Here is a 26,598-nt window from a genome sequence, read left to right as displayed (position 1 = left end):
CACAATGCAATGTTCTATTAGTTACTTTTTCATGAAACAGAGGTACCCTCAGATAACTTTCAAGATTTTGAACTCTGTGAAAACCAATGATATGAAAAAGTTTACCACATAAATTAGCACTTACTCCTTTAGAGAAGCATACATTCGTCTTATTAGCATTAATCGTATGACCAGAATAATCACAAAAGCTGTCCAACACCTCTTTCAAAATGATGGCTTAATCCTCTTCCACTTGACCAAATGGAATAAGGTCATTTGCAAAGAAAAGGTGAGATAAAGAAGGACTTGATCAAGAAAGACATATAGGTCTCTATTTTCTAGAATGAATACTAGAATGGATACTATGACCGAGCCACTTCATGTAGAAAACAAAGAGATAATGTGACAATGGGCATCTTTGATGAACACATCTAGACGGACAAAATTTCTATGTCGATATATGTTTCCAAAGAATCTGCATAGCAGAGTTAGTGATAATACTCTAGAACGACATACTTTAATGTGTTAATTGTATATTTATTTTGAGTATGATCTTACTAATTTGGGCTATTTATGGTCTTTTATCTTTTTAGGGACTAAATTGAAGGCAAAACTAAATTTGGGGGCGAAAAGTGTGAATTTGGAGATAAAGTGGGCCAACATACGACATAGGAAAAAAATGTGGTGCCGAAATACAAGCATGGAAGACATAAGGACAAAAATGCAAAGAAGAGATATTTTATAAACACAAGACTCTATTTAATTTTTAATTATATTAGGATAATTGTTAGATATTATTATTTAGATTTTATTTTAGCTTTTATCTTTATTTATCTTTAATTATCTGTATTTATCTTTTAGAATTTAAGTAAGAAAGACTAGGTTTCCTAGGACTATAAATAGGGGATGGAATGACTCAAATTGGATATCATCTTTTCTGTAAACACTCCCTCCCAAAAAAAGCTTAGCCTTGTTCTTTTCTTTATTGAATAAAATTCCATTTTCTATTAAGTTTATTTCTTTTCCCAAAAGTATGAGCCACTAAATCCATCTAGCTAAAAGTTGTCAAAAAATCCCCAAAAAAGGTTCATAAGGCTTAGAATCTGCGCTTAGCCTTCTCAATGAGTATTCATCACTTCTCCGCATTACGGGGTTGACGCTTTCGTCCATGTCCCTTCAAAAGTGATCTTTCCAACTTGTGCAAGGAATGGCCGCTTTGTATATTTTAGGAAGGTTGCACAGTCGGTTCATTAGCTTACTAGCTTACTGCGTCAGTGGTTGTCGAGCCCAAGAGAAAATGGCATGGGATTCGTCATTGGGAAATGATGATCTAGTGTAAGACGGTCCCACATGAGCTACGGTTGGCTAGAGTTAGGTTCCTCTAAATTATAAGTCTAAACCCTAAGTGGAGCGGGTAGTCATAGACGTCCTCTTTCACCATAACTGGCTTATTCAGTTCAGGAAGGATCACCTAAAAGCCAAGGATTGAACTCAAGGAGGATCGAGACAACGGAGGATAAAATCTCGCCACATAAGAAACTCTCTCTTTTCCCAAACTCTATTTATTTTTATATTTTCTATTTTAAAATTTAACAATTTATTTAATTTCACAATTGTAATCAACTTTTAATTGTCTTTTTTATTCTGTCTTTTTATTTTTTTCCCCAAGTATGCAGGTTTTCTTGGGCATGATTCTGTTCGGGATATTATGAAATAAGACATTGTGCAAATCCAGCCTTTGAGGATTTAGCTCTACTTCCCTTATACTATTCTTTTTATTATTTCTATAGGGATATATTTGGTGCTTCAACGATGCATCAGTTAGTAATGAGAGACATAATTACATTACTGAGAAAGTTTGGAATACCTACAGCATGAAGGGAAGCTCTGATAAACTCCCAGTGTACTCGATTGTAGGCTTTCTCCAGATTAACCTTGATGGCCAACCATTTTCTAGTTTTCTTCTTAATTCTCATGGAATGGAATACCTCTTGTGAAATAATGATGTTACCTGTGATACTCCTTCCTGTGATAAACCTAGTTTGCTCTTGGCCAATAATTTTTGGAAAAACTAGTTTAAATCAATTTGCAATAATTTTCATCACCAACTTGTAAAGAACCGAACACAAACTAATCAGTCAAAACTAAGAGAAAAATTCAGGATTCTGAACCTTTGGGATGAAAACTAATAAGGTATTATTCAACTTCAGATTGATTTTCTCTCCAACAAAAATTCTCTTGACCCACGAGCAAACCAAATCCCCAAAACGATCCCATTAACTCTGAAAGAAAAAGGCATGAAATTCGTCACTCCCCGAAGACTTTAAAGGTCCCATATCAAACAAAACAACCTTTATCTCCTTATTCGAAACGGTTTACTTAAAAAATAAGCCTCATCATCTTTAAGCTTTAGAAACGAACTAGGGGGAATTCCCTCGTTATCACTTACTCCTCACCATACAAATTCTCGAAAAAATGAATCGTCTCATAACGCAGTTCTTCCTCATAAAAATCCAATCCTCTACCTTATTTTTTCAAGTCATGATCCAATTTTGATTTCTCCTTTTGAGTGTACACCTATGGAAGAATTTTGTATTGCGATCCCCCAAAGAAAGCCAATTACATCTTACCTTCTGTTTTCAGAGAAGTTCCTCATGATACAAGACCTGTTCCAGCTCCTTTCTAACCTTCAAATCCAGCTGTAATAAAGACTCAGAATGAGAATAATCTATATCCTTTAGAATATTGTCTAATTTTTGAATCGGTCTTTTTTTTCTAAAAACCAATGTGTTCATACACTTTTTTATTCCAGTCCTTACGATGACTCGTAAGGTTAGAAAGAGAATTGGACATAGAACCCGTGAATTTCCAATTCTTCTTAATAAACTCTGGAAAATAAACATGCTCAAATCCAACCTGCCAAAAAAGGAACAGTCTACCCAAAGGAGAATGGGTCTAAGGTTGAAAAGATATAAGAAGGGCCTTGTGATCTGACTTGATTCTTGGAAGATGAGTGATAGAACTGTTTGGGAATTTTACAAGCCATCTAATAGCTCTATCGAGATGCTAAAAAACACCACCCTTATGCCATATAAAGGATACACCTTTAAAACCCAAGTCATGTAACTCAGAGGAACCCATAAAATTCCCGAAGAAAGAACACCTTTTCCCATTAACTCGTCCACCCCTTTTTTCATTAGAGGCTAAAATTGCATTAAAATCTCTTACAACCATATAAGGGGAGTTGGAACACAGAATGGTCACTTTCAGAGCATCCTAAACTCCTTTGCGTTTGCGACTATCAGGGCTACCATAGACAAAGACAATATAAATCTGTCGCTGAAGAGTATTGTCAAAAACCTTAGTCAAAACAAATTAAGGATGGCTCCATATAATTTTCACTTAAACCTACTCCTTCCATCCGACCTAGATACCCTAAAAAACCTATTACTTGCACCCGATGAGAATTCTAAAAACTAAGACCAGCAATGACCGAATTAGCTTTACTACCACTAACTATTGTTTCTAAGAGGCCAACAATATTCGACTTGTACTCTTTATTATGCTCATGAAAAAACCGCAAAAACTTGTTGCTAGCACATCTTTGACAATTCCGCGAAAAAATAGATAAACTCATGAATATATAGAAAATTAAAAGAGGAAAAAAACGTTTCATATTACATGTCAGTTAGATACCTTCATTACATTTCCCGTCACTACTATGTCCCTCCTTTTTAGCCTCAAAATTAATTTGGGAGCTAATAAGTTTGGCCATAGAATTCATAGTATTTGCTAGAAGGACCCTCGCATTACCATAAATTTCAAAATGCCCATTCTTTCTCAAATTATCTTGCTGATGCCACCACTAGAATGAACAATACACTTAATTCCTGACCCCTTCCCTTTCGAAGACGCGGTCCATTTACCTCTTCCAACCATGATACCAGTTTCAAGAGGCTTGGCATGAATAATTCCTCCAATATCCTTGAAAGTGAAAGTCGAGTGATTTTTTGGATTAAGAAATTTACTATTTAAACCTACCACTAAATCAACCAACCTATCAAAAGTAGGGTTAAAGTGGGCATTTATACCCAATGAAACTGACCCCTCTTTAGAATTTAATAAAAATGGTTGAGAATCAGATTTTGGAACAGTGACCTTTTCATCCTTTCAATTTAATGCACTATTCGAACCAACTTGTTTCAAAAATTCTAAAAAATTCGCTTCACATACATCCTGGTCCTTGGAATTTTATGTCTGATTTTGTCCTACTATGACATCGTTGACTTGAAGTGAAGAAAAGGAAATTAAGTCAGATTTTATAACAAGTTTAATTGGGTCAGAAAGCTTACTTGGGCTTTCATGTGTGGGTCTTGAAAGGGTTCTCATCCGATTTAGTCCCACTAAGACTTCGTGGACCTGTTATGAAGAAGAGGAAATTAAGTCAGTTTTTAAAGCAATCTCAATTAGATCAGAAAGCTTATCTGGACTTTCGTGTGTGGGCCTTGAATGGGTTCTTATTTCTATTAAACCTGGCCCGTTACCCTCCATCACATCAACGTTACCAACAGGCCCAGAATTTCTACCATAAGACTGGCCCACTTTGCTTGAAACAAGCTACTCATTCCCTCATTTGTGAAAGTTTTCTTTCCTTTCTTTTTTTAAATTCTCCTTTCTAAGACATGACCCACGAAAATTCCTCCATTATCGCTCCATTCATGCCATCTCTAATCTTCGAAAAAATATTAAATCAGAAGCCCATCCCTTGTTTAGGTAATTTTTTTGTTGTTAGATTCTCATTACCCCTTGAATTATTCAGAGATTTTCTTTCAACAAACATCCGTGGGCCAAACGATTTCCATGACTCCTCCATCTTCTCCTTCTCCTTCTCTGGTAAGTCCACTATGACTACTTCTTTGGCCATTTCACCATTCATCACAGTTTCTTTAGAAAGGCAAAGATCACGCACGTGGCTATATCGGCCACACAAAAAGCAAACTACCAGTAGCGAATCGTACTCAATACATTGCACCGTGCCGTTGATCAAAACATGTGGTATGAGTGGTTTCTTTAGATTGATAAAAACTGCCATACAAGCAAACCGTCCTCTAGATCCACAATCTATTTTAAAGTCAAGTTTAGTCACCTTAACAATTAGACTGCCGATTTCTTCCCAAATTTTTCTCTTATAAAAGTTCCCTGGTAAACAAAGAAAACGAACCCAAGCCATGACATGATTCAGGAACGGCTGAAGGGGATTTAAATCTGGACTCCACAATTAAACGTGAGGTATTCTCCAAAGACAGTCCACGGCTCCTGAATGAATGCATTTTCATAATCGTCATTACTCTAAAATTTGACTAGATAATAGTTATTCTCAACATCCATGAGATGCAAGGGATGTGAAGGCTTCCAGATATTAAGGATTCCATTTTGCAGTGTGGAATTGGCTAAATTACATCCCAACAATTTCACCACCACCGTGGTTGCCATGTCTCTAATCAAAATCTGTTGGATTCTCTCAGAGAAAGTTGGTTGTGGAAACTCCACTAATCGTTGTCTCCGTGACATTTCCCTCTAATAACTCGAGAACCTCCTCTCCAGTAGAGCCATGAATTCCCTTTCTCAGCAATTTATCTTTCCATGACTCTATCAGCACTGGAGTCAAATCCGCAGCCATAAAACTATCAATATTTGTTGTGGGATCCTTAAAACGAACTTTTTTTGTATTACGATCTCATTCGAAGTATTGTTGGGTGTATAATAAAATATTTTAAAGGAGACTTTTCAATTTTGTAAAGATGCTTGTAGAATAAAAAAATTACACTGCCAATGTACCAAAGGAAATACTAACATTTCATATATATATATATTGTCAAAACAATTTTTGAAACTGTCGAATTTTTATTTTAAAACAAAAATGAGAGTCGTTACAAATCCTTTTTTATGAGGTATGATCGGGTCACCTCTTAAATTCAATCGTTATAATTTATTAAAACAATGTTTTTCAATCTACAAAATCCAAAAATGGGTTCGGGAGTCGGTTACGTACGAGGAAGGATTAGCACCCTCGTAACGCCCAAAATTGGTACCTAATTGATTAATTCATGTCTCAGTGTCAAAAGTTAAAAATTTGAAGATAGTTCAAAATATGATCCCTCTTTGTATTAATATTAATTTTACTTAAAAGGCGCTTGAATAAATCGAAACAAACGTTAAAGACCCTCTCGTCTCGTGATAGCAAGATGTCACATCCCGTAAGTTAGGACACGACATCTTTAACCTTTGAGAATAAGCTTGCCTTTATTTTTTTTATTTGAAATCTTATGTATTTTAATTCTAAAAAGATATTTGGTTATTTAGGTTCAATGAGAAAAATCAAAACCCCGTAAGTTAAGGTACGACTTCTGGAGTCACCAAATACGAAACATTGCCTTATTTCGAAAATTTTGAATAATAACAAGTGTAATATTTACGATGTGTATTTCTCTTATTCGGCGTATAATATAAAACGACCTATTATGGATAAATACATTTAAACGCAACATAATTTTAACGAAATGAGATAAAATGGTGATGTAGAAAACGGAACGATGATATACGAATGAAATGTCGCGTCGATAAATGATGATAATATAAATTATTGATAGAACATTTCATAATGCATGTAATGACAATAATCACATAATATATACTATTTTAACACTAATATGAACAATCAAAGAAAAATAAAATAAATAATAAAGTAAATAATAATGATAAAAAAATAATAATAATGACAAAATATGCACATGAAATGACAATACTAATTTTTAAACATAATAAAGAAAAGAAATAAATAAATAAATACATAAATGAATATTGAGGAAAATATTTTATAAAATATTGAAAATAAAGGATCAAATTTAAATATAAATAAAATTAAGGGTACACTTTGTACTAAAGTACATAAATAAATGATAATAATAGATAAAATAATATAATAATAGTGAGAAAAAAAAGAAAAAAAACAAAAAAACAAAAACAGAAAAACTAATAGATGTATAAATACAAATAAATAAATAAATACAAAGAAAAATAAAATGTAAAAGATCGAAAGTAAGGGACTAATCAGAATATAAACAAAATTTAAAGTAAAAATCATAATAAATTAAATAAATTAAACAATAAAATAAAGTAAAGGATTAAAATCAAATGCGCAAAAACAAGCGGGGACTAAATAAGAAATTAGCCCCATCCCTAGGACACATGTCATTTCCTCTGCAGATCAACGAACTGGGGACTAAATTGAAGCACACGAAAAAATCAATGGCCAAATTTAAAAATTCAAAAAGGTGAAAAAGGGCTAAACTGAAGCGTATCGCAAAAGCGGAAGGGTTGATCGCGTAAATATACCAAAAGTTGAAAACACACGGATCCTCTGAGCAGATCGGGTCAAGGTGCGGGTTGAGGGAAAAACGACGCCGTTTTGGCGTCTGAACTTGAATCCCAAAACGATGTTGTTTCGCAACCCTATTTATGTCAATTTTTTTTAAAAAAATTCCACTTTCAGCCTTCATTTAAAAAAAAAACTTTCTTCTTCTTTTTTTCTCTTAAGGCCGTCTTAGGCTGTTCATAGCCCCGGCGAACCTCCGCCACATCGACCGTCGGTCACTGGCGACGGCGCCACTTTCCACGGTGGCCGGAGATGCACAAAACTATTTTTTACCCCGTTTTTGAAATAAACTCAGATCTGGGGTTTAAAACCCTATAAATCCAACCGACACTCGCCCTAGGGAACAAAAATTGAAAGGTTTCACCTTTCACCGATGAGGCATTCGCCAGAACCCTAAAAGGTTCCCAGGTTCCTCGAATCAGCGAAAAGGACCAATATGGCGACGACGATGTATCTCCGGTAAAATCTTTGGCCTTGTTATTATTTTATATATATGCGTACTAATAGATTCGAGAAAAACAAAAATTTCACCTTTAAAATTTCTATTTTGTTGTTTTTGATTGCCTTTTTTTTTGCATTCAACTTTCGTGTCCTCCAATAGATACATTATCCATGGCTTTTTTAGCCGAATGATACAATATATTGTTTTTGTTTTTTTGCTTCTGCTTGTTATTGTTTCTCTGCTATTTTTACCTTTTTTGCTCTGTCACATTTCTTTGTTCTTTTTGCAGGCTTTGGCGAGGTCAATGGAGGAGAGAAAAGCTAACTTTTTCCATTTTGGTGCAAAATGGCCAAGGCGCCAGGCCTCAGGCGGCGTGCACGTCGCCAAGGAAAGAGAAAGGGGTGTAGCGCACAAATGAGACTAGGGTTTCTGAATATGTTTAGGTTTTTGGGTCATTTGGGCCATTAGGGTTTTTTTAGTTATTTGGGCCATTGGGTCATATTGTAATGGACAACATTCTGACATGGAATTTATTTTTTGGTTTAATTTTTATTTTATTTGTTTGTAATATGGGCTCAGGCGAAATTGGGCCTCCACAGCTGCCCCTATTTGCTCACTGTGTGTAACAAGAATGGAGCAAAGACTTTAAAAAGGGCCAATTTTTCCTGGTCTTGTCAAATCTTGACCTCTTTGGTATTTCTCTTTTTCAAGTAGCTCCATTCTAACCCACTGCAACTTCAGGGGTATAGGAATCGCCGCTTCAATCTACTCCACTGCAACTTCAGGGAGATAAGATTAGTAGCTTCAATTTTTTCACTGTAACTTTAGGGAAATAAAATTTATAATTTGTAGCCTTAATCTGTTCCACTGCAGCTTTAGGGAAATAAGATTCGCTATCTTCAGTTTGCTCCACTGCAACTTCAGGGAGATAAGACTTGTGGTTTTAATCGCTCCACTACAACTTTAGGGAGATAAGATTTGCTATCTTCGGTCTACTCCACTGTAACTTCAGGGGGATAAGATCTGTAACTTCAATTTACTCCATTGCAACTTCAGGGAGATCAGATTTGTAATTTGTTGGCTTAATCTGTTCCATTGCAACTTTTGGGAAAGAAGATTTGTAATCTTCAGTCTGCTCCACTGTAACTTCAGGGAGATAAGACTTGTGACTTCAACCTGCTCCACTACAACTTCAGGGAAATAAAGTTTATAGCTTTAATCTGCTCTACTGCAACTTTAGAGAGATAAGATTTGTTATTTTTAATCTGCTCCACTGCAACTTCAGGGAGATAAGATTAGTGGCTTCAATCTGCTCCACTAAAACTTCAGAGAGATAAGATTCACCATTATAACTTCAATATATCCCATTGCAACTTCAAGGGTGTAGGATTTATGGTTTCTCTAATCTTGTTACACCATTCTCTAGAGAACTGACCTATAGAATCCATTTCATGTGCCTATTTATGCCTAGTGATTGGGAAGTCATGATCAAGATAAATCAAATACTCCTAACTGGATGTGTATGAATGATATTTGCATGAATGTAGAATGTCAGTTTTCAAGAATGGTCTATTTTTAATGCTTAGGTTAACACTGCTTAACGTTCACCAAGGTTCTATCACAGACGTATTACCCTACCTTCTTGTTTAGCTGGTATCTTTGACAGAGAACCCGAAGAAATAATCACAATTTAGATTATTCTTTCTCAAATGTTTCCAACTCTTAAATTTGGTTAGTTTTGACTAGGGGTCTCGTTTCAGGTCCTTATACTGTTTAGAAGCTTTCAGAGCAATATGCAGAACTCCTTTTACTCGAAATTTATTAGGAGCAAAGCTCAAAATAGATTATCAACATAACAAATTTGTTAAAATACAAGAAATAAGATGAAAATAGGTGCCCCAGATATCATAGTCTTGGGAGATCTAGAATACTTTGTTGATGCCCCAAAATGTAGCATCTCTCTTTCTTCTTAATTTTGATATGACAGGACTTCCATATGGCACACCTTTGATTAAAATTTGAATTGCCTTTTGGTCTCAAGGCGCCCTTTGCGGGTTTTCGCCTTAGCCTCTCCTTTTTTTTCTTTTAGGTGAAATACTTCTTGACTAAATTTAAATTCACAGGATTAGACAAGTTTTTGCCATCCATCTTAGTAAAAATCAACGTTCTTTCAGAAAAGGTCTTCTTTACCACATAAAGTCCTTCCAAGTTTGGCATCCACTTTTCTCTGTAGTCTTTTTGTATGGGGAGGATCTTTTTCAATACCAAGTCCCCCTTATGGAATTCTTTGGGATGAATCTTTTTGTTGAAAGCTCGCATCATCTGCTTTTGGTACATCTGACCATGATGAATGACTTTTAACCTTTTCTCTTCAATCAAGTTTAGCTGATCATATCAGATCCATTCTGCTTCATTCAACTTCAATTCTGCTAAAACTCAGAGAAAAAGAATCTCGACTTCAATGGGTAAAACCGCCTCTATTCCATAAACCAAAGAGAAAGACGTTGCCCAGGTTGAGGTCCTTACAGATGTTCGATAAGCATAGAGGGCAAATGGTAACTTCTTATGCCAACCTTTATAAGTTTCAGTCATTTTCCCAACGATCTTCTTAATGTTCTTATTGGCTGCCTCCACTGCACCATTCATTTTTGGGCGATATGGTGATAAGTTATGGTGTTTGATCTTGAATTTACTGCAGACTTTTGATAATGTGCTATTGTTCAAATTCAGTGTATTATCAGATATAATTCTTTCTGGCATTCCATACCAACATATAATCTCTTTCTTCAAGAATTTGCTAACTGCCGATTTCGTGACATTGGCGTAAGAAGTGGCTTCTACCCACTTGGTGAAGTAATCGATGACCACAAACATGAATCGATTCCTATTGGAAGTTTTTGGCGATATCGGCCCAACGACATCCATGCCCCACATAGAGAAAGGCAATGGAGAAGTCATGACATGAAAAGGTGAATGAGGCACATGAATTTTATCTCTATAAATTTGACACTTATGGCATTTTTTTGGCATAATTGATGCAATCTCCTTCCATGGTGGACTAATAATACCCAAATCTCATGATTTGCTAAGCTATTGTAAAACCATTGGCATGTGTTCTATAGACACCCTCATGGACTTCTTCCAAGATTTTCTTAGCCTTGACAACGTCTACACATCTTAGTAGCACCTGATCCTTTCTTCTTTTATATAGGATCTCCACATCTAAGATATAGTCACTGGCCAGTCTTCTCAACGTCCTTTTATCATTCTCAGTTGTATGTCAGGGTATTCACGATTCTTTACATATCTCAGTATATCGTGGTACCAAGGGTGATCATTCTTTTCTTCTTCTTCTTTTTCCTATTTTTCTTCTTCTTCTTCTTCTTCTTCTTATTCTTCGATGTTGTAACAATGATCCAGAGTCTCATAAATACTCATTTGGATTGGATTTACATCCTCTTGTTTGTTCACTTTGACCATCAAAGCCAAGGTAGCCAAAGCGTCAGCCATCTGGTTTTCATCTCGTAGAAGGTAGCAGAAGATAATGTTATCAAATTCTTTAATTAACTCAAGAACCAACCTTCGATAATCGATCAACTTGGGATCTCTTGTCTCCCATTCTCCTTTAAGTTGATAAATCATTAGCGCAAAATCTCCATATACATCTAGCACTTTGATTTTGCGTTCTATGGCTGCACGGATACCCATGATGCACGCTTCATATTTTGCCATATTATTCATGCAATGAAAACCCAATTTACTAGTAAAGGGATAATGATCTCCGTTTGGGGATACTAAGACTGCCCATATTCTATTGCCCACAGCATTTGAGGCTCCGTCGAAGTTTAATTTCCAAGGATGGCCTTCTTGATAGTCTTCTTCAGTGGTTACAACATACATTAGATCTTCATTTAGGAAATCAAAATTCAAAGGCTCATAATCTTCTAGAGCTCTACTGGCCAGAAAATCTGCTATTGCGCTCTTTTTTATAACCTTCTGATTCATATAGACTATATCAAACTCAGAAAACAGAATTTACTTTCGGGCCATTCTTCCATTCAAAGTAGTCGACTCCACCATGCACTTTAGAGGGTCCAGTTTTGAGATAAGCCAAGTTGTATGGTAAAACATGTATTGTCTCAGTCTTCGGGTTGTACTGATTAAGGCACAACACAACTTCTTAATTGACAAATATCTTGTCTCACATTTAGTGAATTTCTTACTGAGATAGTATATCGCTCTTTCTTTTATTCCTGACTCATCATGTTGACCAAACACGCATCCTATGGAATTCCCGAATACTGCAAAGTACAGTATTAGCGGCTTATCTGGGCTAGGAGGCATCAGCACTAGGGCATTGGACAAATAATGTTTAACCTTGTCAAAATTTTTCTGACACTCCTCATCCCATACATTTAGATTGTGTTTCTTAAGGAGACGGAATATGGGGTTGCATTTCTTGGTCAGTTGTGAAAGGAACCGGGTGATGTAATTTAGTCTTCCTAGGAAACCTTGAACTTTTTTTTAAGTGCGCGGCGGAGGCAACTCTTGTATAGCCTTAACTTTATCTGGGTCGATCTCGATCCCCTTTTCACAGACTACAACTCCTAGCAATTTTCTCAATCTAGCCTCGAAGGTATATTTTGCTAAAGTGAGCTTCAGCTAAAATTTTCTCAATCTCAAGAATAATTTTCTCAAGACTTGTACATACTCCTTCTCTATTTTGGATTTTCGATCATATCATCAACATAAACTTCTATTTCTTTGTGCATTATGTCATGAAACAAGGTTACCATGACTTTTTGGTACGTTGCTTCTGCGTTTTTCAGTCAAAATGGCATAACTTTATAGCAAAATGTTCCCCATATGATTACGAATGTCATTTTTTCCATATCTTCAGGATGCTTCTTAATCTGGTTGTATAAAAAAAAACCATCCACGAAAGAGAACAGTGAGTAACCTGTCGTGTTGTCCACTAAGGTGTTGATATGTGATAATGAAAAATTATCTTTTGGTTGGCTTTGTTCAAATCCCTATAATCTAAGCACATTCATAATTTCCCATGTTTTTTAAGGATGGGGACGATATTGGTTACCCATTCTGAGTATTTAACCACTTGTAAGAAATCAGCATTGAATTGCTCCTTGACCTCCTTTTTTATTTTCAACAAAACGTCGGGCCTCATCCTTCGGAACTTCTTTCGAAATGGCTTACACTATTTTCTTATGGGGAGCCGGTGTATCACGATATCAGTACTTAGCCCTGGCATGTCTTGGTATGACCATGCAAAAACATTCTTGAATTCTTGGAGTAACTCAATGAGGTCCCGCTTTGTCTCTATGGTAATGTAAGCTCTAATATTCACATTTTTTTCCTCTCCTAAGCTCACAATTTCCACTGACCCTTTCTAAGCTAGAATTTGTTTCTCATCTTATTCTACCATCCCCAACAAATTAGGAGATAGGTTACAGTCTCAATTATTTTCAAAATCCTGAGAATCTTCTATACACATATCTTGCTCAAAAGGAGACTCTGAGTCAATAGCAGCATCGCTCATATCATTGATATTTGGAGACCTGTTATAGGGATGAAGAAAAATCCAAAGAATAAAAAAATCTAAAAATAATTATCTGTATGGTATGATTATGAATGAAATGGAAAATAAAAGAATATTTGCTCGAGATGGTACGCAAACATGCATTTTATTGAAATAAAGATGTTGGACATAAATCTATTTCATAAAAGGATTCTTATTGCTCCTAGGCTTAGAGTATTAAGTGTGTTTTGAGCATTACTCTGAATTAACTCTAAAAACTACAGGAATCTCTTACGCGATCCAATTATTCAGAACACTTCTAGGTACACCGGGGCAGATGCTTGATAAATTTTCTCCCCCAATTCCTTCTTCGGATATGGCGTTAATGTTCAGGCTTTCCAACATTTCTTCTGCGGGCTTTTTCTTGACATCTTCCGTTCAGGGTAAATAGTTCCTCCTAACACAAAAGTTCTAGATATATAGGGAAAGGTCATTTGTTCCCACTTGACCTCTTCCCCACTTAGTCGCACTATTCTCCTTTCTTGATTTTTCTGTAGCTCTTTCTTCTTTTGCTTCGCATCTGGCTTCTATCTTAAGCCAAAGCAATCTCATTTGTCCATTAGCATTGGTGCTTCGACTTTCCCCTGAAGGTATTTTTTGAGTCCTCTTCCCGGCAAGGCTCCTGTCCCAACCGTCAGTTGCAGGCCCATCCTTGTAGTTTTGGAGATTTTGGGTGTCGGGATCTTATTCCCTTCGATAATGAAGGTTGCATTCACAAATTCCAGCGATCGAAAGAAACATTCTATCATTTCATCGTCTGCCCCTATGTATGTCGCGTCACTGGTTACAGATGAAATAATATCTTCTTCTGTGTTTATCGTTACCAGTTGACCCTCAGTTACCAACTTTAGCTTTTGGTGCAGTGATGATCGCACTGCCCCAGCTGAGTGAATCTAAGGCCTCCCCAACAAGCAATTATAAGAAGGTTTGATGTCCATCACCAAGAAATCTACCTTATACGTGTTTGGACCAATCAAAAGGGGTATCTCAATCCTTCCCATTATCCTCCTTTCGGTACCATCGAATACTCTCACTATGTTTTGGCACGTCTTCATATGAGAGCTATACACAGGCAACCTCTTCAATGTGGATAAGGGAAAGATGTTTAGTGTAGATCCATTATCAATTAACACCCCTGGCAATGTATATCCTTTGCAGCGGGTGGTGATGTGAAGAGCCTTTGTAGATCCCATCCCCCCGGACGTATTTCATAACAACATAAGTTTCATTCAGTACCTTCATCAACGTGCTACGATGAGTCTTTGAGCTCAAGAGCAAGGGTAGTATTAATATGCGAGCCCGTTGTTTGTGTAGCTATTCTACAATGCTGTACTCGCTATGCTTTAAAAGTTTTATGAATTCTCTAGCCTCATTCTCAGTTACTGGCTTGTTAACTGGTGATTCAAGCCTAGCCATCTTTTCTTTATTATATTCAACTACTGGGGTCTTTCCTTTAATGGGCTCAGTTCTTGAAATTGCGAGGTCATAATGCCTTCCACTGCTTGTGTAGAAACCTACATTTGGCCCTCTTCTGAAGCGCTAGCCGGGTTTTCTTCTTCCAGGATCTTCACGTTGCAGTCATAATTCTAGGGAACCCTCTTGCTATCCTTGTAGGGAAAGGCTACAGGTTTCTAGATTATGACCCTTGGTGCAACTTGTACTCTGACTTCATTACTTCTTGGTCATGAAATAATAACCACTGGTGGTTGACTTTATAAACCTTCTCTGTTGACCCTTCTTCTGAAGCGCACTCATCTTCTCCTTCCGAGACTTTGGCATATTCAAAGAATTCTAGTTTCTTATTATCCATCAGATTTTGCACTAAGGCCCTGAATTTAACTCATTCCTAGATCTTATGACCTTCTTCAGCATGAAACTCACAGTAGTTCCTCATTTTTTCGAGTTTCTCCTCTGAATCCTGTTTGATTAGTCTTCCCTCTACTATTTTCTTCTAAACCCATTTTAGTGGGGTTTTTAGTTTCACTAAATTCATCTTGGTTCTCTTTCCTCCACTCTCAATTATCGTATTTACCCCTTTATTAGAATGACCGGGTAACAGATTTTCTGCCATATTAGGTCCCGATGGATCATCGAACTTCACAATGCCCATCTTGATGAACCTTTTAATTAACTTTTTAAAAGCAATGCAGTTCTCGATTGAGTGTCCCGTGATTCCTGTGTGGTACTTGCATTGAGCATTCGTGTTGTACCTTTTAGGGAATGGAGGTTGCATAGGTTTCAAGTAGAAAAAGGATACCACATGTGTATCAAACAGACTCTAATATAGCTTCCTATATGTCATCGGGATAGGTGTGAACTAGAGCCTTTCTATATTTGGCCTTGGGTTGGATTCTTGCCTTGGGGGCCTTGATAGCTAGTAGTCAGTGTCCTTGGCGGGTCTACTTTGATTGGTTTTGAATAACCCTTGTTATATATGCTTACATTATTCACCCCATTTTTCTTCTTCCTCGGGGTTGATCTTTTGGTACTTTTCCCTGCGTCTATCTTACCACTTCTCACTGTATTTTCAATCATTTCACTGGTCATTACTATATTCAAGAAGCTCTTTGTAGCGCTTCCCAATATATGGTTGATGAGTAGGGATTTTAAAGTATTGATGAAAAGTATTGTAGTTTCTTCTTCTAGAAAAGGTGACTAGACTTACGTTGCCACCTCTCTCCATCTTTGGGCATATTACATAAAGCTCTCACTTTACTTCTTTTCCATATTCTGCAACGTGATTCTGTCGGGTGTCATGTCCGTCACATGACTATATTGCTTCATAAAAGCTTGTGCTAAGTCTTTTCATGAATTGATTTTGGCATGGCTCAGTTGGTTGTACCATTTGGCTGTTGACCCTATCAGACTGTCTTGGAAGCAATGAATTAATAACTGGTCATTATTAACGTGTCCTGTCATCCTTCGATAGGATATTGTGATGTGAGCTTCAAGACAGCTAGTCCCGTTATACTTTTCAAACTCTAGAGTTTTGAACTTTGAAAGAAGCACTAGGTTTGGGACCAAACTTAAGTCCTTGGCATCATTTCAGCAATGATAATCAACGTTTTTCATTACTCTGAATTTTTCTTCTAACCATCTGCATCGATCTTCAAGTTGCTTTTTGGCAGTTCCATTCTTGTTTTTTCTGTTTCTGCCATATCATCTAGATCAGGAACAATGAGATTGGTTGTATTATCCCTCGAATTAGAGCTTAAACGCGTTGGGTAGTTTGTTGGTACCGAGGTACCAACCTGATGTTGTTGGGGTTTGATAGTAACCGGTACCCTTCATAGGTACACCTCTAGTTGTGCCTGAGCGTTTATCGAGGTAAAACTTGAGGGGCTAAATAGGATCCTTATAATCGTCCCCTGAGTTGACCACAATACTCTTCCCTTTTTCAAGTCCTCTATCCAGCAACTGCGTCAATTGACTTATCATACTTCTTTGGAATTCCTGTATCTAATCCCTCATATCTTGTTGTACTTTTGCTAACTGTTCTTGTAGCTGCGCTTACAACTGATCTTGCATGTCTTTTTTGAATCTATTCTAGCTTTTCCAATCTTTGGTCTATTACTTTGGTTTTGGTGTGAGTATTGTAATGATATTCGATTGGTTGGCTCTTGTTGATTTTCATATCAACTGAAATAATTTCGATTAATTAGGGTCTTTTTGTGAAATTTAATGTATATGATGAAATGTAATGCAAATGCATGGAATGAATGAAAAAAGAGGCATTGGTTCTGATTCAATTCTATTAGAACAACTTTACTAGAAAACAAATTTCTTTACATAAAACGGATTACATATACGGCTTTGCCCTAATACTCAAAGCCTTAACCTTTCTAAAAAGCCAAGCTAACTCTTGACCCCGATCCGATTTTGTTTCATATTTCAAGCTTAGCACGTCAGCCTGAACTACTAGGGTTTGCAAATGATCGGCGAACTCTCGTATTTGAGATATAGCTTCATCCATGACATGGTCTCTATCCCTGACCTGACCTTGAGAATGGTGGAGTTGCTCTTTCCAATGCTCATTGTTTGCTTTAAGGAGTTTAACCTCGAAGTTCACAATTTTGTAATACGGTTTCGAGCTCTTCTATATTTCCTTTCAGCTCTTCAATCTTGTTTAGGCTCATTTTCAGCTCAATTATAGAGTTGCGACTACGATATTGATAAAGTGACTTTTCTAGCTCTTCCATCCAAGTTTTTAATTCGATCTTTTCACTTCGACTTTCTGACAAACTCTTTTCTAGAGCCTCTTCTCGAACTTGAGCATTTTGGAACTTCCTTTCCCATCGATTGGCTTTAATCTTTTCTTTTTTGATCTCTTGCCGTAATTTTTCTAATGTTTTTCCTAGCCCGACAGTCATCATCGACAAGCGTAACTTCTTATAATCCGTTTCTAGATTGTTCAAGTCTTCCTTATCAAATTTTCAGCTTTTAACTTTTGGACATCAACATCTAATCCTAGTTGCATCTTTTCCTCCTCCAATTGTTATCTTCTTTCCTAGCTCTAAATTCCTCTTTTCAAAATCTTTCTTGATGATCTCTAGCTCAGATGGAATCACTTACAGGTGTTCTTTCAATGGTCGAGTGACTTTTTGATTCGATACACGGATGTTGTCATTGACTCTTTGACCCCACCACTAACTATATTCGAGGGTCGTCAAAGGACTCGCAACAAATATCTTCATTCTGCAGGTTTGGTTCCAAACATTAGATATTTATCGAACCTTTTTCTTGTAGTTATCACCCTTGTATGAAAACTCACACTGAGCCAAACTTTGTGTTGCTGGTATGAACTGCCTTGATCTATACTGGCTCAACACAAGTAAATGAGCATATCCAACAACTCCCCATATCCCAAGTAGGGGGACCTAGTCGAAGTCTCCACACCGGTACAAAATCTCATAGGGGATCATTCAAAGAGCCCTCCACTCAATGTCTTCGTCTTGGAGATTTTGGAGAATCGTTATCCATTTTTCTTTCGAAATATTGTCTCGCCTTGGTGTAGCCACTAATTATTTCTATGGAGAGTAGTTCTTAGAGAATACTTGATAAGAAACTTTTTCTACCTTCCATAAGTGGCTATGAAACCATACTAACAGAAGTTGTGCACACCCGATGAACCTACCTTCACCCGCTCTCTGGCATGCATTCAAAGATTTGAAAGTTTCGGCCAAGATTGTTGGGACGGGTGTCACCCTTTTATCGAGCTGGTCAAACAAATCTGAAACTGCCTCATCTATGTGCCCTAGTGCTTTAGGGAGGATTACTAACTCGTAGATACTCAAGGCGAAGATATTGACCCTTTTCTTTGTATCTAGATGCGCCAAAATTAGATCTCGTAAACTTTTCCAAGGGATACATTTACTTTCTCCTTTTTGCTTGATTTGGGCCGTGACCCATTGCTCACTTATCCCCGTGATGCTCGTTAGTTTCGTTAGGAAAGTTGGGACATTGGCGGTTCTAGAGTAAACTTTGTTGGCTTGAATCCTCAGGCATTAAAGCAAAGTTGTATACTCCTCCACAGTAGGTACCAAATCTACCTTCCTAAAGGTAAAGCAACTGTAGGCGGGATTCCAAAACTAAGCCAGAGCTCGAAATAGGTGCTTGTCCACTTTAATATCGAAAAGATAAGGTAAGTCACCATAATTATAGTAGAATAGCTGCTTGATTTTTTCGTCCCATTGATCTCTTTCAATTTTTGAAGATTGTTCTGAGTCACACTGATACTAGTGAAATCCCACAATTCTGACATATACCCCTCTGTCAAACATCACTCTTCTCTAGTTGTGTTTTCTCGGACCATATTTGGACAGCCGCATTATCTTCTACTTTATCAAGAAATCCGTTCTTCATGGCAAACTCTCTATTTAGTTACTGAATATGAATCAACACATTTTTTATTATGAAAATGTCATGCAATCACAGTCAAAGCAAAACAAAACAAGTCAGTACATCTCATACAAAAATGAAATTTAAAGCAAACAAGAAATAATAAATAAAGCACCTATTTGGGTGGCCACTAGGGGTTCATTGCGGTTCTACCTAGGGTATGTTCTTAGGGCTCATTATATGCAGTTTGGTTCTAAAGTAAGGGTACCTGAACCAGCAAATTCCTCAATCCTCATCCATTATAGGCTCATACGGACCGAGTTTAGTTCAAGGGAATACATTTCCCTATGGCTGTATAGAGATGAAAATTTCACGAAGACATAGGTACGAATGTATCCCGAAAGCGATCCACTATCCTATACGAAGGTGAAGACCTTACGAAGGAATAGTTTCTCACTCCCACTTAAAAGGGTATAACCGACCGGTTATGTAATGCAATATGCAAGAATATATCCAAACACTCAAACCAATAAAGCAAATATATCAAAATGATGCAGACCATAAGAATGAAATGCAATGAAAGGATCGTAAATTTAAACCAAATTATCAATTTTTGACAAAAAAACAAGAAATAATCAACACGTGGCTTGACTCTCTTATTTAGTATCCCCAGTGGAGTCGCCAAGCTGTCGAAACAATTTTTGAAATGGTCAACTTTTTATTTTAAAATGAAAATGGAAGTCGCCATTAATCCTTTTTTAGGAGGTGTGATCGGGTCACCTCGTAAATTCAATCGTTCTAATTTATTAAAATAATGTTTTTTGGTCTACAAAATCCAAAAATGGGTTCAAGAGTCGGTTACGTATGAGGAAGGATTAGCACCCTTGTAACGCCTAAAATTGGTACCTAATTGATTAATTCATGTCTTAGTGTCAAAAGTTGAAAATTTGAAGATAGTTTAAAATATGATCCCTTTTTGTATTAATGTTAATTTTACTTAAAACCCGCTTGAATAAATCAAAACAAACGTTAAAGACCCTTTCATCTCGTGATAACAAGATGTCACATCTCGTAAGTTAGGACACGACACCTTGAACCTTTGAGAATAAGCTTGCCTTTATTTATTTTTATTTGAAATCTTATGTATTTTAATTCTAAAAGGATATTTGGTTATTTAGGTTCAACGAGGAAAATCAAAACCCCGTAAGTTAGGGTATGACTTCTCGAATCTCCAAATACGAAAGATTGCCTTATTTTGAAAATTTTGAATAATAACAAGTGTAATATTTACGATGTGTATTTCTCTTATTCGACGTATAATATAAAACGACCTATTATAGATAAATACGTTTAAACGTGATTTTTGACGTGATTTTAACGAAATGAGATAAAATGGTGATGTAGAAAACGGAACAATAATATACGAATGAAATGATGCGTGGATAAATGACAATAATATAAATTATTGATAGAACATTTCATAATGCACGTAATGAAAATAATCACATAATATATACTATTTTAACACTAATATGAACAATCAAAGAAAAATAAAATAAATAATAAAGTAAATAATAATGATAAAAAAATAATAATAATGACAAAATATGCACATGAAATGACAATACTAATTTTTAAACATAATAAAGAAAATAAATAAATAAATACATAAATGAATATTGAGGAAAATATTTTATAAAATATTGAAAATAAAGGATCAAATTTAAATATAAATGAAATTACGGGTACACTTTGTAATAAAGTACATAAATAAATTATAAAAATAGATAAAATAATATAATAATAGTGAGAAAAAAAAAAGAAAAAAACAGAAAAACGAATAGATGTATAAATACAATTGAATAAATACAAAGAAAAATAAAATATAAAAGATCGAAAGTAAGGGACTAAATCAGAATATAAACAAAATTTAAAGTAAAAATCATAATAAAATAAATAAATTAAACAATAAAATAAAGTAAAGGATTAAAATCAAATGCGCAAAAACAAGCGAGGACTAAATAAGAAATTAGCCCCATCCCCAAGACACGTGTCATTTCCTCTGTAGATCAATGAACTGGGGACTAATTTAAAGCACACGAAAAAATCAGTGGCCAAATTTAAAAAATTCAGAAAAGGTGAAAAATGACAAAATTGAAGCGCATCGCAAAAGCGAAATGGCTGATCGCGCAAATATACCAAAAGTTAAAAACACGTGGATCCTCTGGGAAGATCGGGTCAAGGCGCAGGTTGAGGGCAAAACGACACCGTTTTGGCGTCTGAACTTGAATCCCAAAACGGCGTCGTTTCGCAACCCTATTTAAGTTAAAATTTTTTAAAAAAAATTCATTTTCAGCCTTCATTTAAAAAAAAAAACAAAAACTTTCTTCTTTTTTTTTTCTCAAGGCCATCTCAGGCTGGTCACAGCTCTGGCGAACCGCCCCCGTTCACCGACGACAGCACCGCCGTCCACGATGGTCGGAGATTCACAAAATAATTTTTTTACCCCATTTTTGAAATAAACTCAGATATAGGGTTTAAAACCCTATAAATCCAACCGATACTCGCCCTAGGGAATAGAAACTGAAAGGTTTCATTTTTCGCCGATGAGGCCTTCCTAGGTTCCTCGAATCGGCGGAAAGGACCAACACGGTGACGACAATGTATCTCCGGTAAGATCTTTGGCCTTGTTATTATTTTATATATATGCGTTCTAATAGATTTGAGAAAAATAAAAATTTCACCTTTAAAATTTCTATTTAGTTGTTTTTGATTGCCTTCTCTTTTTTTTTTTTTGCATTCAATTTTCATGTCCTCCAATGGATACATTATCCATGGCTTTTTTAGCCGAATGATACAATATATTGTTTTTGTTTTTTTGCTTCAGCTTGCTACTATTTCACTGTTATTTCTGCCTTTTGTGCTCTGTCTCCTTACTTTGTTTCTTTTTTGCAGGCTTTGGCGAGGTCAATGGAGGAGAGAAAAGCTGACCTTTGCCATTTTGGTGCAAAACGGCCAAGGCGCTAGGCTTTGGGCGGCGTGCGTGCTGTGGAAGCACGAGGAGGAGGTGCGGTGCACAAAGAAGACTAGGGTTTCTGAAGACGTTTAGGTTTTGGGGCCATTTGGGCCATTAGGGTTTTTATTTATTTATTTGGGCCATTGGGTCATATTGTAAATGGATAGCTTTCTGACTTGGACTTTATTTTTTGGTTTAATTTTTGTTTTATTTGTTTAGAATATGAGCTCGAGCGAAATTGGGCCTCTACATATATGTATATAATACATCAAATAATATTGTTAGTATGGTTTAAATACACATGTACAAACTTGAAAGTCTGTACAAATTTTAAAGAATTTGAACAAAAATATTATATTCAAAAAATATTCAAGGCTTAGTGCAACTTGACTTGTTTTGTAAATTTATGATATATTACATTGTGTTGTTTTTACATATTATGTTAAAATTAAATAAATTACAATATATAATAAAATAAACTATAAAAATAATTAACCAATCTGTTCGACGACTGTTTTACAATCCGCGATGAAACAAAAGGGCATATCAATGGGCCATGGGTCTTGGCTTCTAGGTTAAATTATACCATTATAACTTTAGTCTCTTTTAATTAGTAATAATTCAATATATTCCCTTTAAACCTCTAGAATTTTTTTTTGTTTTTTCCAATTTTATTTCGACCCATCACACAATTCTGTCTTTGCACGTAGATGAAATGAAGGACCTTATCGAAGTAAAAAGTTTTCTTACGTGAAAGAAATAGAATACAAGAATGGCAGATGATGAGGATAATATTCCTGTGTCCTATTTACAACATCGACGGAGTGATGGAATTATAAACAGTCAAATAAGGAAGCTCTTGACTGTAAAATATTTAATCCCTGAAAACACAGTTGCGCTTCTATATCTATAGAGGCCTGCATTAGTACAATCATTGGTGGGTGACCTCAAACTGCAGCCATGTTCCACTTGTCACCATACCATCCATATACACCAATTATCATCAACTATTGGTGCATAATGTCGAAAACTAAATGAAAGATAATTCCCCCATGTCATTGAATTGTTTCAAATATATAATCTACGAGATGATTTGTTAATCCATGCCCCACCTCATTAAAACATGGAATGTTGCAGCCCTACCCCTACCCCTGCCCCTGTGCCTCTACATATACATAATTCATGCCAACTGATCTGCCGGTCCTTCCTCGAATCTTGAATTGCATAAATCAACCAAGTTAAATCCGGTGTGTCCTCGTCCTATAAACTTTCGTTTAGAGTTTTCCTATGAAGCCTGCAAATCAGCATCCGGAGCCTGAAATTGCTCCAAGAGATGAGATCGAAGAGGGTGAAATCGGTGTCTTCGGTGCCGAAAAATACTTCAACATGGAGCTTGATGATGGTGAGTGTCCCAAGCTTTATGACAAGTATTCGAACCAAATCGATCTTCATCATATGACTCTTTGTGCAAGTTCAGAAACCAGCTGGAACATCCAATCTGTTTCCTTACCGAATTTTACAAGGAGTCGATCCGAAAACAGGCGAACCAAGGTCGATGGAAGGAGCTTTTTCTCCAGTCTTGGTAGCAGCGGGTCCTCTTCAGATGGGAAATCTGTTTATCTCAATCAAAACGTTGTTCATGGAAAGGATTACAGCAAAGAACACATTCGAGTCGATCACAGGCCTATAGACATGGACGGAACGAAGCTGGTTCAAGCAAAATTTAAGGTGGAAGATGAGTTTGACACCCAGATTTTCGATCCACGAAAATCCCTGGAAGTGTTCGGATCCAGTGGTATGAACAAAGGAGACATAGCCAAGAACCTTGAGAAGAAACTGTGTATGTTAACATGGGATGCCTTTCCAAATGCCCCAACCATTTCATCTATATACAAAAGCAGGCTTCTAGGGGATGATGATGATGAACATAGTGAAGGTAGCTCAGATATCTTTGAGATAGGCAACATATTAGGCGATGGTGAAGCATCTGATGGCATGTCTAGCTGCATGATGACCCCATATGCACCAAGCGAGACCAGCATTCAATGGAGTGTGGTCACTGCCAGTACTGCAGCTGACTGCTCAGTTGTTTCAGGTTACAATGATGAAACGAAATCAGCGAAAAGTATTAGAGCTCCAGCATCAAAAACCACCACCAAAGAGGCTCAAAGAAGCCGATCGGGTGGGATATTGGGGTGCCGAAGACACAAAGCAGTCATGGTGGCTGAAAGTACTGCATATAGAAAGAGATGGTAAATTACTTTCCTAATTGGCATATTTAATTATGTAATTGCTCTAAGGTATTGCATATAATCTCCAACATGGCGTTATTATTTAGCTAATTTTGGCAGAATGGCATAATGAAATTGTACTGGGGGAGCGGGGACAACTATGTTTTGGAGGTTCTGTACAGGATTAAAGCCAAGTTGCTTTTGAAGAAGCAGTCTTTGCTTCACTTGAGAGACTAGAAACATACAACTTTGCGTTGGCATTTGTTGTTTGTGTTCCAAACTGAAGATCCTAAAACATGAAGACGGAAAAAGTGGCATATAATATCATGTCTTCAAATCTCCTATGTTCTTAGTCATCTTTTGTATGTTGCATTTGTAATCTTCTATATATATATATATATATTAAAATCGAAATATCAGTACTTCTACGTGAGTAGCTTAAAATGTCGTAATGCATGTTTTATGTAATTAATTTATTTAGTGATTAAGTTTTTTTATTAAAATTAAAATCTTAAATCAATTTAAAAACATTTATTAATAATAACTATTAATATGTATTCAGGTAAAGAATATTTGGTATATAAAAATTTTGTTAACTTATCAAAACCATATATACAATTTTGATAACCTTATGCTTTTTTCTTAATATTATATGATTGTCTATATAATCAAAGCTTTATTTTAATTTTTTATACAATATTTTTAATGTTATTATACAGATTGTTTCACTCGCATTATTTGCATATATTGATAATTTTATTGATTGAGTTTGTGCCACAAGTCAACTTGAAACCAACTCAAGAAAAATGACAATGTCATGATAAACAATTAGAGTGTATTTAATATTTTAATTTAATGTATTTGCCTATTTAAATTTCTTTTTACTCACAATTTGAATTAATTTTTTTTAAATTTTAATTTCATAAATATTGCATATGTGTTATTATTATTAGTTTCAAATATAACATTTCATTATTTCTTATTTCTTCTTTTTAAATGCACACTTATGTTCTAAATTTATGATTTTCATATGCATACACATGTAGTAGAATTTCGGGTAAACTATATAAATGGTCACCTAACTATGCTTGCATTCTTATTTTGGTCATTCAATTTTAATTTTTTTTAATTTAAACACTAACGTTTGAATTCATTCTTATTTTGGTCACTTGCCGTTAAATTGATAATGAAAAACCTTTTTTTAAGTAGTATAATAACACATTTAGTTCTCAATGCTTACACATTTTATCAATTTGACCTTAATTCTAAATAATTCAATAAATTTAACCCTTCATATTTACAATTAAATTTCCTAACCAAAGCTTTCATATTTTAAAACAGAGACATTCCGTATCTATTAATTGTGTTATTTATTGTTGAAATTATCTACTTCAATACATAACCCTTTTTTAAAATATAATATACAATAAAATTATATAAATAATTTAATATTTGTAAAAATAATCTTTCACTTACTATAATAATTTTAGTTTTTAATTAATTTGATAAATAATTTGACACTAAATCAGATTATTAGTGATACATATTTGCTTATTATGGATTTAAAAATTTAAAAGAAATAATTAAAAATAAATAAAATACATAATAAACTCTTAACCAATTTGTAAAAAAAAAATTATTATCAATGTATCAAAAGGAAATTCAATTAATTCTTTCATATTTTTTTCTCAAGAAAAATTAAATGTTCATAATTTTTTATTATATAATCATTGATTGAACATTTGAATTTTTGAAAGCCATAATTTTTAACTTTGGATTTAATTTCCAATTTCAAGGATCAACTTTGAGGACTATTTTTATCTAGCTTGAAAGAAATGTCAAACTGTTAATAAGAAGAGTAAATCTAAAGTGTTTTTTTTTAAGGTTTTTTCATTTTCTTTAGCCAAAATTTTTTCAATCAAAGGTTTATAAAATATTATATTTAGAAAAAAAAACTAATGTAAAAAGAAAGGAAAATTAAAGTTTCAAAACAAACTTATTAGAAATTGGCTCGAAAAATAACTTGTTAGTTTTAGAATTTTAAAATGATTAATTTCATTT

General features: G+C 35.3%; 1 protein-coding gene across 2 annotated transcripts; it reads left to right on the top strand.

Annotated features, from left to right (window-relative positions):
• The first annotated feature begins 23,417 nt into the window (after positions 1-23,417).
• Positions 23,418-25,018, top strand: LOC107886137 (protein PHYTOCHROME KINASE SUBSTRATE 1). Of its 2 annotated transcripts, none has more exons than XM_041096725.1 (2): positions 23,418-24,558; positions 24,658-25,018. In XM_041096725.1, coding segments are annotated over exons 1-2 (966 nt in total). In that variant the 5' UTR covers positions 23,418-23,593; the 3' UTR covers positions 24,659-25,018. The 2 variants fall into 2 exon arrangements, with proteins under 2 accessions (XP_040952659.1, XP_040952657.1); XM_041096723.1 differs by having other exon boundaries at positions 24,645-24,958.
• Positions 25,019-26,598: the final 1,580 nt, after the last annotated feature.

Source organism: Gossypium hirsutum, chromosome A03 (genome assembly GCF_007990345.1).
Source record: "Gossypium hirsutum isolate 1008001.06 chromosome A03, Gossypium_hirsutum_v2.1, whole genome shotgun sequence".
NCBI classification, from domain to species: Eukaryota; Viridiplantae; Streptophyta; class Magnoliopsida; order Malvales; family Malvaceae; genus Gossypium; species Gossypium hirsutum.
This window is presented reverse-complemented; position numbering and strand designations above follow the sequence as displayed.

Coding starts and splice junctions, on each gene's coding strand:
- LOC107886137 (XM_041096723.1), top strand. CDS start 23,594: ATGAAGCCTGCAAATCAGCATCCGGAGCCTGAAATTGCTCCAAGAGAT.